General features: G+C 36.0%; 1 protein-coding gene across 1 annotated transcript in view; it reads left to right on the top strand.

Annotated features, from left to right (window-relative positions):
* Positions 1–14,620, top strand: part of LOC106870727 (dynein beta chain, ciliary) — a 109,770-nt gene that overhangs the window by 15,927 nt on the left and 79,223 nt on the right. The window contains exons 7-13 of the mRNA XM_052967251.1: positions 673–906; positions 2,726–2,893; positions 5,435–5,551; positions 7,311–7,576; positions 8,145–8,213; positions 9,771–9,897; positions 12,670–12,925. Coding sequence (XP_052823211.1) covers positions 673–906; positions 2,726–2,893; positions 5,435–5,551; positions 7,311–7,576; positions 8,145–8,213; positions 9,771–9,897; positions 12,670–12,925 — 1,237 coding nt within the window. The remainder of the gene's footprint in view (positions 1–672; positions 907–2,725; positions 2,894–5,434; positions 5,552–7,310; positions 7,577–8,144; positions 8,214–9,770; positions 9,898–12,669; positions 12,926–14,620) is intronic.

The following is a 14,620-nucleotide window of genomic DNA, read 5'->3' as shown; positions in this document are numbered from 1 at the left end:
GGAACCAGTAAGAAGTACTGGCGTCGGTCACGATTGGTTGGTGATTTTTACATGCCACCGGCACTGGAGCCAGTAAGACAGGCCTGGTAACGAACACATTCAGATGGTGCTTTTTAAGTGCCACTGACACAGGAGCCAGTCAGTGGGTACTGGCATTGGTCATGATCAGTTGGTGCTTTATATATATATATATATATATATATATTGTGCACAAGGTACATTCTTTCCCAATCTGGTGATCTTTCTTTGGAATTTCTCCCAGTTTCCTTCTGGTTAAGATTTCTTCTCTTAGATTTGAAATTTCTCCCTTAGGGACAAAATGCCTCAATTTGAGAGCTGCTAATTTAACTTCCCTTAAGAATATAGCTTAGAAATGGATGTACTTCACCAAATTTATTTACCACATATACATTACATAAGGATGACGTCTCTATGAATGCAACCATTCAGATAATGACATGAAGATTGTTTGTTATCTTGCTAATCTCTATTCTTCAATTTGTACAAAACTTAGTACATTTTGTGTGTATGTGTGGGGATGGGGGTGGATGAATGGATGGATGCTTGGTTGGCTGGAGGTATGTATGTACTTTTGCTTATAGTTGTCTGTCAAATTCAGTGATGACTGCCGTGTATTTCTCTCAGATATTTTGTTGATATTTCTATTTGTAGGCAAGGGATCATTCTGAACCAACTGAAATTTTCAAAGGAGAAATTGAAGAAAGTATGGTTAAAGTGAGAAATGTTGAGCAAATTTTAGAATGCTTTAAAGATACATATGAAGAATACAAATCAAAACTGGAAGAATATTTCTCAGATCAAACTCAAGTTAAACTGTGGCAATTCTCTCCTGCTCTAGTGTTTGATAGATTTGATAAATTTCAGCAAAGAATTCAAGTTGTGAAGGTAAATTTAAAAAAAGGACTGTATTCCTTCAAAACTTTCCTCAAGATACTTGTGTCTCCTGAAACCTTGCACTCTGTCAGTTAGGGTTAGGGTTTGGGTTAGTTATGATGACAAGTGTTCCAGTTGATCTGATCGATGGAATAGCCTACTCATGAAATTAATATGCAAGTAATTGAGCATTCCACAGATACATGTACCCTTCACATAGTTCTCCGGGAGATTCAGTGTTACACAGAATGTGACAAGTCTGACCCATTGAAATACAGATACTACTCATTTTTGCGAGCTGAGTGGACTGGTGCAAGGTGAAATAAAATGTCTTGCTCAAGGACTGATCGCATTGCTAAGAATTAACTCATGACCTTGCAATCATGAGCCAAACATCCTAACCACTGAGTCATGCACCTACATGTGTCTAAGATAAAAAATATGCTAGTTTACTCTCTGAAGAGTTGACTAGCATTATTGATATTACATCCACCAATGCAGGTGATCATTTTAATCAGCCAGTATAGTCAGTACTTACTGAGCACATGTTGTCAATATAGATGGTATCGCTGGATATTAATAGCAGTTTAAAAGTGATCAAGACAACACATCTGATTTGAGTTGGATACGCCAATTATTATTCATTACAAGTCCTGCTGCTGTTGCTAATAACTAATTTATTTGTAGTCTACCAGCCTTTTTGACTTCAGTGATTTTTTTGGACATTATTACACCATTAGCTGGCCCTGTGCCATCAAAAATGTTGTAGTTTATATATAATTAAGGTACATAATAATCACACATACAAACATTCACACACTTCCCTTGTACATGCACGCATATACTCACACAGAGTTGAAACACTGACTGATTTTTCTTTTCAGCATTGAATGTTCACCATCCCACTTTTATTGCACACACACACACACACGCACACATGCACATTCACATGACTTCCTTTTATATACATACATACATACTCATGCAGAGTTGAAATGCTGTTTGATTTTTGTGTTCACTGTAGTATTTCCATCATCCCACTACGAAGTTTGCCATCGCCCCTTCCTTCCTTATTCATCTATCACTTGCTTCAACAGGTCTTCGCAAGCAGAGTTTTGTGTCCAAAGAAGGAAAGGTACGCATAAGTGGGTTGGCTACACCCCTGGTAAAGGCCATGGGTTATAGTCTCACTTGTCTTGCCGGGTCTTCTCACGCACAGCATATTTCCAAAGGTCTCGGTCACTAGTCATTGCCTCATTTACATGAGGAGGTGCTGCTAAGTTCCTGGCTTTTGATAAAAGAAAATACAAGAGAATCAGTTAATTATGACTTTACTCAACAAATTCCCCTCTCAGGTTTACACACTTATTGCAGCGGTCCTTCAGTTTTTCTAAGCCCTGTAAAAAGTTGGGCCCTCAACCAGGCCTTTTGCAATACCCTTAAAGCCAGGAACTATGTATCTATATATATATATATATGTATATATATATATATAGATATAGATATAGATATATATATTCATATATATATTCATATATATACATTCATAGTTTGCATTTTGATCTTTGATTGTCCTTCGGTATCTGTTCATTTGTCTATATAATATTTCAGACTGGATTTGAACTCACAGACTTTAATTCTGAACTAAGAGTAATAACACTATTATTCACAAACCACAAAATACTTAGAATTAATGCTATATTTTATGTTATTTAAAGTCAGCATTCCAATTTGCTTCTTTGGTTTTTAGTAGTTTCCACTGTGCATCTCTATCAATTATAGACATTTCATAAAAAATAAAACTTACTGTGTTTTATTTTGATATTTTCAGAAATTAATGGAAACCTCAACTGAATTCATGAAGCTTGAGAAGGTCGAACTTGGAGGCATCAAAGGTAAAATCCTAAGCAAACAAGTTATCCAAATCAGTGATGAATTTAAAGAACAATACAAAGTATTCCAGGAGAAAACCTATGACACATTAGATTCAAATAACCAGGTAACATTTTCTCCTGTTTGGTTATATTTTGAAAAGTTTCACCTGTGGAATACATTTTCAGACTATTTTATTGTATTGGCAGGAGACAAGAGGTTGAATTGGATGCTAGAATTGCTGTTGCTAGTACAGTAATGTGCCAACTTCAGTATACAGCCCTCAGAAGAGGAGAGGTTGATAAAAGGAAACGAAACTTGCTGTCGACATTTTGGTTTTCATGCCTAACCTCACCTCTGATCATGAATGTTGAGTAATGCCTGAAAGGTGAAGACATGTGGCTTAGTGGTTAGGGTATTTGGCTCACAGTCGTAAGGTCATGAGTTCAAAACCCAGCGGTGTGTTGTGTCCTTTAGCAAGACACTTTTTTTCATGTTGCTCCAGTCCACTCAGCTGGTAAAAATGAGTAGTGGCTGTATTTCAAAGGGCCAGTCTTCTCACATTCTGTGTCAGACTAAGAACTGAATCTCCCTGAGAACTACATTAAGAGTGCATGTGTCTGTGGAGTGCTCAGCCACTTGCATGATGATTTCATGAGCAGGCTGTTCCATTGATCAGATCAGATGGAAGCCCTTATTGTCATAATTGATGGAGTGCCAATGCCTTAAAGAGTACAATTATGAATACAAGTAAATAAAATTAACTTCCTCTGAAGAATCTCTGGAATAACATTATTTGATAGGGAGCATAGCTCTGACATTATGAAGTTTCTCCAGGTTGAGTTGCTACTTCTCTGCATTGTCAGATCACATCTCCAGTACTATGGGCTTGTGATTAGAACGTTGTAGGACAGGATCACAAGATGGATTCTTCAAGCCAAACCAACTGACAGGAGACTAATGGGTTGACTAAGAACAAAATGGTTGGATAATATCCATAGTCTCAGTTGGTGATGTTTGGGAATCCAGTGGAAAAGTGTTAAGACAGTTGCCTGAGGACTCTACCCCACTACCCTCCAATGAATATTGGACTGAGAAAATAAATGATGATAATATATTTTTATTTTATGCAAATTAGTAGAAGGTTTTCTGTATTACATCTGAAGGAAGTAATCTTTAACAATATATAAGTTGAGGTTAGGGTGGCGAGCTGGCAGAATCATTAGCACACCAGGTGAAATGCTTAGCGATATTTCGTCTGCTATTACGTTTTGAGTTCAAATTCCACTGAGGTTGACTTTGCCTTTCATCCTTTCGGGGTTGCTTAAATAAATACCTGTTATACACTGGGGAGTGATGTAATCGACTTAATCCCTTTGTCTGTCCTTGTTTGTCCCCTCTATGTTTAGACCCCTGTGGGCAATAAAGAAATAAATATATAAGTTGAGGTGTCACACAGTAGGTGGCAACTAATCATTTTAACAGAATGAAGTCATCTGTGCGTGTGAATGTGGGTATTAAATACAACTTCTAGTTACTTTTCTCCACTATTTCTGTTCCTCTTATGATCTAAGCCAGGGTTGGCCAACCTGAGGCCCATGGCCCGCTTGTTACTTTCTTGAAGTATTGTGTTTAATTTCAAAATAAAATTGTTTGTGTAAAACATTTGTTTTCAAATAAATTTAAAATTTATAAATGGCAATAAAGCTAGCCTACAATTTTATAATTTTAAAGAAATGAAAAGAATGAAAAATTCTTGATTCTGTAATTTGATTATTTGACTATCAGTGCATAAAGTATACAAGCATCCCTCAAAAAACTTTCTGTGATTAAAGTGGCCCGCAATGTAATCCGAATTAACCAGGCCTGATCTAAGCATTGACTGAGTCCACCTCTCCCATCCCTGAGCCTCTCTCCAAAACCTTCAATGGATTTGTACCAGTTATCTCCCTGTACTTTATGCAGTTAAAATAATGCATACCATGAGATACATCATAGCTCCAGAGTATATAGAAGTTATCCAAGACTCCTACCTGTGGAGTCATTTGGACATATTGTCTTCATTTAATGTATTTAGAGTAAATCAATTTAGTAGAATCTATCTTTCTCCATGCTTTATCCATGGTAAGATTGTAACTACAATCTTAACAGATTTATTAAGTAATCATATCGTAAGTTTTCCTGCAGCTAAGAAGACAAGGTCACCTGAGAGTTAGGTATTTTAGCCATAAATTCAGTGCAGTATCTGTGTCATAGTACAAACTCTTGCTTGTTTGGCAGACAAGTAAAAAGGCTACAGCCTTGGCTAGCTGACTGTAGTTCTTATACATTGTATTGTTAAAATTTACAAAGGTGACGAAGTAGCAGAATCGTTAGCACACTGGGCGAAATGCTTAGCGGTATTTTGTCTGTCTTCATGTTCTGGGTTCAAATGCCGTTGGGGTCGACTTTACCTTTCATCCTTTTGGGGTCAATAAATTAAGTACCAGTGAAGCACTGGGGTCGATGTAATCGACAATCCTTCTCCCCCAAATTTCAGGCCTTGTGCCTATAGTAGAAAGGATTATTAGAATTTACGTACTAAATTAAGAGTTGCCTCTTTTTTTGCTTAATTAAATACCAAAACTGTTAATGTTTGAATTTTAATTCTATTCTAATTTTAAACAAGGAATTTCTTGATGATTATGAGAAGTTCCAAAATCGAATCTATGACCTGGATCGAAGATTGGGTACCATAATTTGCCAAGGATTTGATGATTGCTCCGGTCTTCAATCTTGTTTCAAGGTGAGACATAACTTTAATTCTCAATCTCAATCTTATATAACTCCTTAAGTAATATTTGGCTGGTATCTTAGGAGCACCAAGCATGTTGGTGTTATGACTATCTGTTTTACAAGAAAACTTTTGAATCACTGAGGTAACCTTTGCATTGTTATATGACCAGCTAGAAATAAGGATTGATTGTATAATGTAGTATTGGGTTCCCTGCACATAGAAAAACGATGGAATTGTCATGGCTGGAATGCTTTTGACCATAAGTCTATTCAATCAAAATGCCTGACCTGGGGTTAAATAACAACAACAGACAATCTTTTTATGTTCATTTATTCTTTAATATGAAACCTGTTATATTTTATACATTCAATAGAATATTCCAAATAAGTTCTGAAGTGTTACCTGTTAGTATCTTTACTAGTAATGTCCCCCATAATATTTTATTTCTAATGTACATAGATGAGATAAGAACAATGCATTAAAAGATAAGCAAAAATTTTTTTTTAAAAAGATGAGCATTAAGAAAGTGGGACCAAACATACATTTATAAAAGAAAGAACTGAAAGCAAAGGACAAGAACTATAAAATGGTAAATTACTTAAGGTGACAAATCATTAGAGTCAGTACTGCATTAATCACTTAGCAAAATAAGCATATGCTTAGGGTTTCAAGTGAAGAGGGGGAACCACAGAAATGGTAAATGGTTTATGGTACAAAAGAAATCACTTTAAACTTGTTGAAATAATATTTGAAATGGTTTATATGATTGAAATTTCAAAGTGTTCATGGCATCATAGTGAGGATCTGATCAAAGACTTTGTAATTAAAAAACATAGGGGAAAACTTTTCAGATATAAATAAAGTAGACGTATACAAAAATAAACATTTTCCATCTTACTATTAGTTTTGTTTCATTTTGAAAAGTAAAAATTTATCTTATGGTTTATCATTGTTTATATTTTGAATTACATATATAAGTGGGGGTACTGAAATCTTCTAAGCGCTTAGGGCTTCTATGGATCTTAATCTGGTTCTGGTTAGAGTATATGATAAAATGTTTTGTGGGACTTGTTCTAGTCCTGCACTCTGAATTCAAATCCTGCCAAGGATGGTTTTTTCCTTTGTTCATACCATAAAACACCAGCCCAGGACAGTGAATTGGCAGATTTGTTACAGCAGCAGATATGTTTCCTTGTATTTGTTTCAGCATTTTGTGCTCTGGATTTTTTTATGGTAAAATTAATCCAGTTTAATGCCACCACCTGAGTTTTGAGTGTCTTTAGCAGAGTCTACTCTGTTGCAAGCATTCAAATCAAATCTCCAGTTTGAGAATAAATTATTCCTATTCTCCTACTTGTCTTGGAAGTCTTGTAAAAATAAAGGCTAATGGATGCTGTTTTTTCCTCCTTGACAAAGTACTAAGAGAAAAATAAAAAATAAAAAACCATAAGCAAAGCAAAGAAACTTGTAAAACAATTAGATATAATAATGAATGTTTGGTCCTGGGTCAGCCTGATTGAGCAGACATTTAACTAAGCATGTTCAACACATCCATGATCATCCTGTTTTTGTTCAGGTATAAAATATCTATGACTACAACCTTGTAGAATGATGATAGTAGTGATGGTGATGGTGGTGTTGTTGATGGTGATGATGATGCTCCTCAAAAGAATAATTTTATTTTATTTCTGAGGTTTTCTTTATGATTTTAGTTGCTTTATATTTTGTTCACTAATCTATTTATTTTTCTTCTGTTAATCTATTAAAGCTAATTGATATGATGGGAAGCCTTTTAGAAAGACCATTGATTAAGAAGGATTTTAATGGAAAATACCTGAAAATTGTTGACATGCTCAATGAAGAATTGGACACAGCAAAGGAAATGTACAATGAGCAAATGGTTCTGTTGAAAGAGACAGGATGCATCATGGTGCATAAATTCATGCCAAAAGTATCTGGATGTTTGAAGTGGGCCCAAGAATTGCAAGAGAGAATCACTAGTTCAGTTGGCAGTTTCAAACATCTTGACCATAGGTAATTGAAGTGTTGTATTCACTAACAGTTTTTGTATAATACAGACTCTTACTGGTGAATGTTGTAGTTATTGTTGTTACAAATTCCAGTCATCTCTTCTTAAGAAAATGTACATCATATCCAACTGAATGTTTAGAAGTAATTGGTATCTTTAGCACATTTATATTTTTTGACTTTTATCTTTTACTTGTTCCAGTTATTAGACTGCTGCAATGCTGGGGCACCACTTTCAAGGGTTTAGTTTAGTGGTTTTCAACTGGGGTTCATTTGTCCCCTGAGATTCTGTATATGATTTTTGGGGGTCCATGCAACAACATACCATAACTTAGTGGTTCAGCAAAAAGTTACTGCTAGAATAAGTACTAGACTTAACAAAAGGTAGGTACTGGAGTTGCTTTATTTGACTAAACCTTTCAAGGTGGTGCTCCAGCATGGCCACAGTCCAATGACTGAAACTAGTAAAAGTTATAAGATAAATCCTGTCCATACACAAACAGGAAAATGAACATTATAATGGTGATAATTGTGTTACTTTTTTGCTTTTTTCTCTTTTTTTTTCCATTTCAAGTTGTACAACAAATGAAGAAGCAATCCTTATTTACAGAAAATATGAAGAAATGATGAATCTACTCTCCAAGTTAGTTCTATAATTTTTCATTATGCATCCATTGAAAGTATGAAGTAGTGAATTGGTTTCAATTTCTGGTTTTAGTCAACTCCATCTCATATGCTTCTGATGTCCTTCAGAAGTGCTTGGAGACCACACAGTTATTTCCCTCACTTCTAAAAAAAATTGGGACATTTATTATATATGTAAGAACTCAATAGCCATTTGAATTATATTCCTTGAATGTTTTCATCTTGACTACTGGAATTCCTAAAATTTAATTTTCACCTAAAATTCTTGTCAGTTATGCTTGATCATTGTGTAATGATAAATAAACATGCTTGTAATCAGAATATTAACCCAGCCATGTCTGGTCAAAATAATCTACCTGTTTTATGTTCAAACTAGCAGGATCTTGTCTCTCATACCTCTCCTATTCTGCCATTCTAAAAATAAGCAATCACATCTTTGAAATCTCAAAACTATGAAATAATGCACGATTAATTCAATACAATGTGAATATACAAGTATTACATTTGATAGCGTAGACTGAATGCCAAAGGGTTAACCAATCATTTGATTCTTTCATTTTCTTTTTCTTAAACCTTTAACTTCCTAAAGGGGATAGGCCATCAAAAACTTTCCTCCACTGTTCTCATTTTTGGACTATCTTTTCTGTTTTTCTCCAGTTGAATCCCCACTTCCTTATGGCTTCTTTTTAGAGTTTGCTACACAATGTCATATGTTACCCTGAGGGAAGACCTCCTTCTCACAACTCTTGTTAGCTCTGAATTGTCATCAATGCTTCTCTTACTTTTCTATTCTCTAGGTATGGGTGTTGGCTCTATACAAACTCATTTGGCTTCTGTATTCTTTCCAAGAACCTCTATTAGTTGGAATGTTTTGCCACTACGGTGAGATTGTAATCTCATTTTAAAACTCAACTCACCATAATCCCTTAAGTCAAGAAAGCTAATTAACTATTTATATGCCTTTGACTAGGATGATTAAGCAATTGGTTATCTTAATTAAACTTGATCATCAATTGATTGTTTCCACAAGGTTTGGTTGTTGTTGCAGTGTGATAGATTGTGTGCCTCAATGACCCTTAGAGCTATGCCAGTGGAGTGCAAGCCCCTGATAGGATCTCCCATGCTGGACTGGTCAAAGGATAGGGGACCGAGCTAATATGGAACACCTCTTCCCAGAAGTAAAAATGGGTTTGTATAGGGCTGAAACTTTACCTAGATAGAAGCAAAGTTATAGATACATTGATGATAATTCAAAGCTAACAAGACCTGGGAGAGGAAAGGCTTCCCTCAAGGAAACATATGATGCTGTGAAATCTGAAAGGAAGCTGCAAGGAAGTTGGAATCCAACTGGAGAAAAGCAGAAAAGACTGCCTAGAATCAGGAACAGTGAAGAAAGGTCATCAATGGCTTATGCTAAAATTGGAGCGAAGGGTAAGTCAAATTTCTTTACATATGCCTGGTACACCCTGTAAGCATCCTAACACTTTGATTTATATATTATTCAAGTATTTATTTTTTGTTCATTTGCTGTTTGTATATTTATGTTATGCTGTAGTTTTGAACAGGAACAATACACAGAGTGGGCAAAAACTGTTGATGATGCCTGCTGTTTTAACCTGTCCCAACCTTTGTTGTCAAGAAATGAACAGACCAATTTAATCTCAGTGAACTTTGATGCTCAGGTTAGTAAATACGCACACATATACGTAGAGATAGGCAGACGGGTAGTCATACAGAAAGAGAGAGAGAGAGAGAGAGAGAAAATGAAAGCAATAGCTTTTTAGATATGAAATTTGTATTTAATGAAAATGCCTCTGTAAGTGTAATAAGCTTTGTATGTAAACTGCTCTTCACACTTACACCTCAAAAACCACTCTTTACAGAAGTTCAACTGTTTACCAGTTAAAATGAGTACCTTTTTCTCAGTTTGTTCTGCAACAGACATTTCAACTGTCAAGTACACATTGTTATCATCAAAATTACCATTACGTTCATATTTTTTTGTACTGGTGTGGATTAGAAAATACTTTATTGAAGCAGATTGTCCTTGATTTGATGCTCTTTTTGTCACCAATCTTTTCTTGATTTTTGATGTAAGATATTTTTTTCATTCCACCAGTTGTGCCACACATTTGCAGCACTACTGGAGAAAGTAAACAATGTTACTTTTTACATCTAGATGGTGCAGATATGCTCTCTATCTCTGCCTTTCAGTCTCTCTGTCTCTCTCACGCAATATACACACTATATATGTATATATATATAGCCATGTAAGAATCTATGAATCAGAAAAAATATTCACTTGTAAATTTGTCAATAGAGTGAGTATATTAATTGAAATGTGTTGTATTACATATCCATTATAGCTGATCTTACCTATTGGTTTCGCACTAGGGGTTCAACAGAGTGTTAGATAACTGCCTGATTACGTAAACCTTGTGCTCTTCAGAGATTGCAGTTGTGGGATGGAGTATGGCTACTGCTCTTTATTTTTGGAGATAAAAAAGACACAACCACTTTGTAATTGCTGTGAAAAAGATGATGAAACTAGACTAACTGTGACCTGTTGGGTCACCAATAGTCCAAGGTACCCGACAAAACTGCATTTCTTGGGAATCCGTGGTCCGATATACATGAAAATTCTGTTATTCCGTGTGTATTCACATTTCAATGTTACCTTACTTTCAAAGCATTTTTTCCAATTTTCTCTAATACTTTGCCTATCATAATTGAAAGGTTAAAGTTTCTTCCCTTCGAGGGTTAAGTTATTTTTGGAGTATTTTCCCATTATGTACTGTTTGGGGTATTCAAACCTGCAAAACACCCGATATCTCAAGAACCACTTGTCCGATTTACTCGAAACTTGTTTTATTCTGTTTGTATTCACATTTCAGGAGGATGTTAATTCATAGTATTTTCCCATTATGCACCAGTTTGGCTGTGTAGCATTGCAAGCAAACAAAATTCAAGTTCATTTTTAATATAATATAGATGAACTGAGTAAGGCTTAAGTTAAGAGTTATATCCCTTAGCATCAAAACGCCATCTCTGGGGGTGTGGGTGACACTCTGTACTATAATGAGGCTCTAGCCACCAGCAGTTTTAAGGAAAGGATTAGGTATATGCCAGGCCCTAACCCTTTCAAGAGAAGACACCACCAGAAAGTGTTGTGGTTTACACCACCCTTCTCCTTAAGCATTAAACCCGCATGGGTAAGATTTTTCATAGCTTAATAGACAAACACTTCCCTCGTACAAATAGGTTCTGTAAAATATTAAATAGACACACCCTGAGGGTGTCTTTTAGCTATACATACAATCACGCAAAGTTAAAAATGATATTGATATGTAGGTCCACACCTGAGACAGAGGAAGTATGCTCTTGTCGGGGTAACACAAGATGTCAAGTGATTGGCCACTGTAATATGGAAACTGTAGTATATGAGGCAGAGGTAACAGCAACTGGACATCAACCTAATAGACCATTTTACGCACATTAATATAAGCCCCACATATATAGTAACCCTACACACACTCCATACCTACATAAATGTTCGAAAGAATTTAACCAAAACATGAACAAAAAAGACACAAACACACAGGCAGATGCTTATGCAACATTTGGGCACCCACCCAACAATGCTTCCTCCTCTGAAAATGCTACAAATATAGTACCACTGCATACATTTGAACTCTACAAGAGCACCAACCATAAAACATACATACAGTTCAGACTGAACAAACTTAAATTCAAAAGCATTTCAGCAATGACCATCTCTTCATTTTATCCCTAGCATAGTGTAGTGCGTCTAGGCTTATATGATCCAGTGTGCTCTTCCCTTTTTTTAGGATGAGAGGACCATTTGGTTATATCAGAAACATCATAACCTAAATAGTGCTGGTGTTATGGTGAAATGCAAATTCTGTAAAGTGGTTAATATTAGGAAAGACATCCAGCCATAGAAACTATGCTAAAAATGGAACATACAAGTGATTTGTGGTGTCCTCCTAACCCATCTAAGTAGGCAGTAACTTAGAATAAGAATTGTCTCAGACTATGTCAACCCCTCCAACCTCTGCCAGCATGGAAATAAACATGATGATCATCATTATCACCATGATCATCATCAATCAATGAATATTATAAAAACTGATTAATATGGCAAGCAAACAGAATTGCTGCTACATTGGACAAAATGCTTTGCAGCATTTCTTCTAGATTTTTGCATCCTGAATTCAAATCCTGCTGAAATCAACTTTACCTTTCATCCTTTTAGGGTCAGTAAAATAAAGTGCCAGTCAAGTACTGGGGTTGATATAATTGACCAACCCATCCACTAAAACTGCTGGCCTTGTACCAAAATTTGAAATCAATGTTATATAGCTAATTGAAAATTACATAACTTTAAAAATATAAAGGAAAAAATTCAGAATTTTCACTTATTTTTTTTCTAGCTTATTGCTGTGTTAAAGGAGGTTAAGTACATGGAAATCCGTGGCATGGAAAATATTCCAACCAGCAGCAATGAACTTTATGCTAGAAGAGATGATATTTTCCAATATGTCACCAACCTTGATATGATAGTTCTTTGGTATAACAATATCAGAACATCCATCATAGAAGTAGAATTCCCACTTATTGAAAAACAAATTGATGATATTGATCATAAATTGAAAAATGCTGAGAAAGTTATGAACTGGAATAGTTCAGGTAAGATAAGATCAAAATTTCTCTTTCTTTATCTTTAAATATGACAACACAATAAGCCAAAATAATAACTAGTATCTTCTGTCTTTTATTTATTTTAGTCATTAGAATATGGTCATGCTAGATCACCACTTTGAAGGGTTGTAGAGAAACAGATTGACCCTAGTACTTACTTTTTTAATATCTGGTACTTGTTCTATCAGTTTCTTTTGCTGAACCATTAAGTTAGGGATATAATAAAACCAACACCAGTTAGCTGTCAAACAATGGTGGGGACAAAGACTGACATGAACACACACACACATGACAGGCTTCTACACAGTTTCCGCTTACCAAATTTATTTGCAAGGCATTGGTTGACCTGGGGCAAAAGTAGATGACATTTACCCCAGGTGCTGCACAGTAGGACTGAACCCAGAATCTTGTAGTTGCATAGCAAGCTTCATTGCCACACAGAAATACCTGGGTCCATTGTATGACAATTATAAGCTTAAAACAATATCACAACTGTGTTTGTGACAGTTAATGTTTAGCTTCTTGTTGCTTTTAATATTTAGGTAAGTGGCCAATGCCAGTGTTGTTTGACTGGCCCTTTAAAAGCACCCTTCAGTTGTTGGGTGATGTGTTGTGCTTGTGAAGACTTGTTGAACTGAGTGAGATCATAGTCATGGCCAATGCTAGTGTTGTGTAACTGGCCAATTAAAAGCACCCTTCAGTCGTTGGATGATATGCTGTGCTTGTGAAGACCTGTTAAACCAATGAAATCGTAGTTGTGGCCAATGCCAGCGCCGTCTGACTGGTGGCATCTAAAAAGCACCATTCAAGTGTTGGGCCTCATGGAGGCAGTAACAGGTGACCAAGACCCTTCGCGATATACCATGCTTGTATTGACCTGTCAAGCTAAGTGAGACCATAGTCGTGGTCGATGCTGGTGTTAGGTAAATGGCACCTGTGCCAGTGGCACGTAAAAGGCACCCACTACACTCTAAGAGTGGTTAGTGTTAGGAAAGCATCCAGCCATAGAAACCTTCCCAAATCTGATTGGAACCTGGTGCAGTCTGCTGGCTTACCAGTTTTCAGTCAAACCCATGCCAGCATGGAAAGCAGACGTTAAACAATGATGATGATGATGTAAGGGTAAGGTTTTATATTTAGGTAAGGGTAAGCTTTCTAAAATCATTGCAGACTGGAGGATAAAGGATAACTGGATGAAGTTAGTAAGGTTAAAAAGATAGTGGTTGTTGTTGTTGTGAATGTTCCTGTAGTCCATCATACAAAATGACAGAATGGTCTGCTTGATCTTGGAAGACCCAGGGTTTAATAATAACATCAATATAGGGTCCAGGTATAGCTGAGTGGTTAAGAAGTTTGTTTTGCATTCCTGTGGTTTTGCCTTCAAGCTCAAAGCATCAGATTGAACCCCTAGCCTCAGGTCAACAAAAGCCTTATGAGGGGAATTTGGATATTGGAGATTGTATGGAAGCCTATTGTATATATATGTGTGTGTGTGTGTGTGTGTTTGTGTTTGTTTGCCCTACTGCTTGTCAACTGGTGTTTGTTTGGTTATATCTCCGTAACTTAGTGGCTCAGCAAAAAAGTCTGACATTATAAATGCCAGCCTTAAAAAAATTAGTATTGCTCTCAGTTTGTTTAATTCAGCCCTTCAGTTTAGTATTCCAGCATGGCCACAATCAAATT

This window comes from Octopus bimaculoides, chromosome 1 (genome assembly GCF_001194135.2).
Source record: "Octopus bimaculoides isolate UCB-OBI-ISO-001 chromosome 1, ASM119413v2, whole genome shotgun sequence".
NCBI classification, from domain to species: domain Eukaryota; kingdom Metazoa; phylum Mollusca; class Cephalopoda; order Octopoda; family Octopodidae; genus Octopus; species Octopus bimaculoides.
This window is presented reverse-complemented; position numbering and strand designations above follow the sequence as displayed.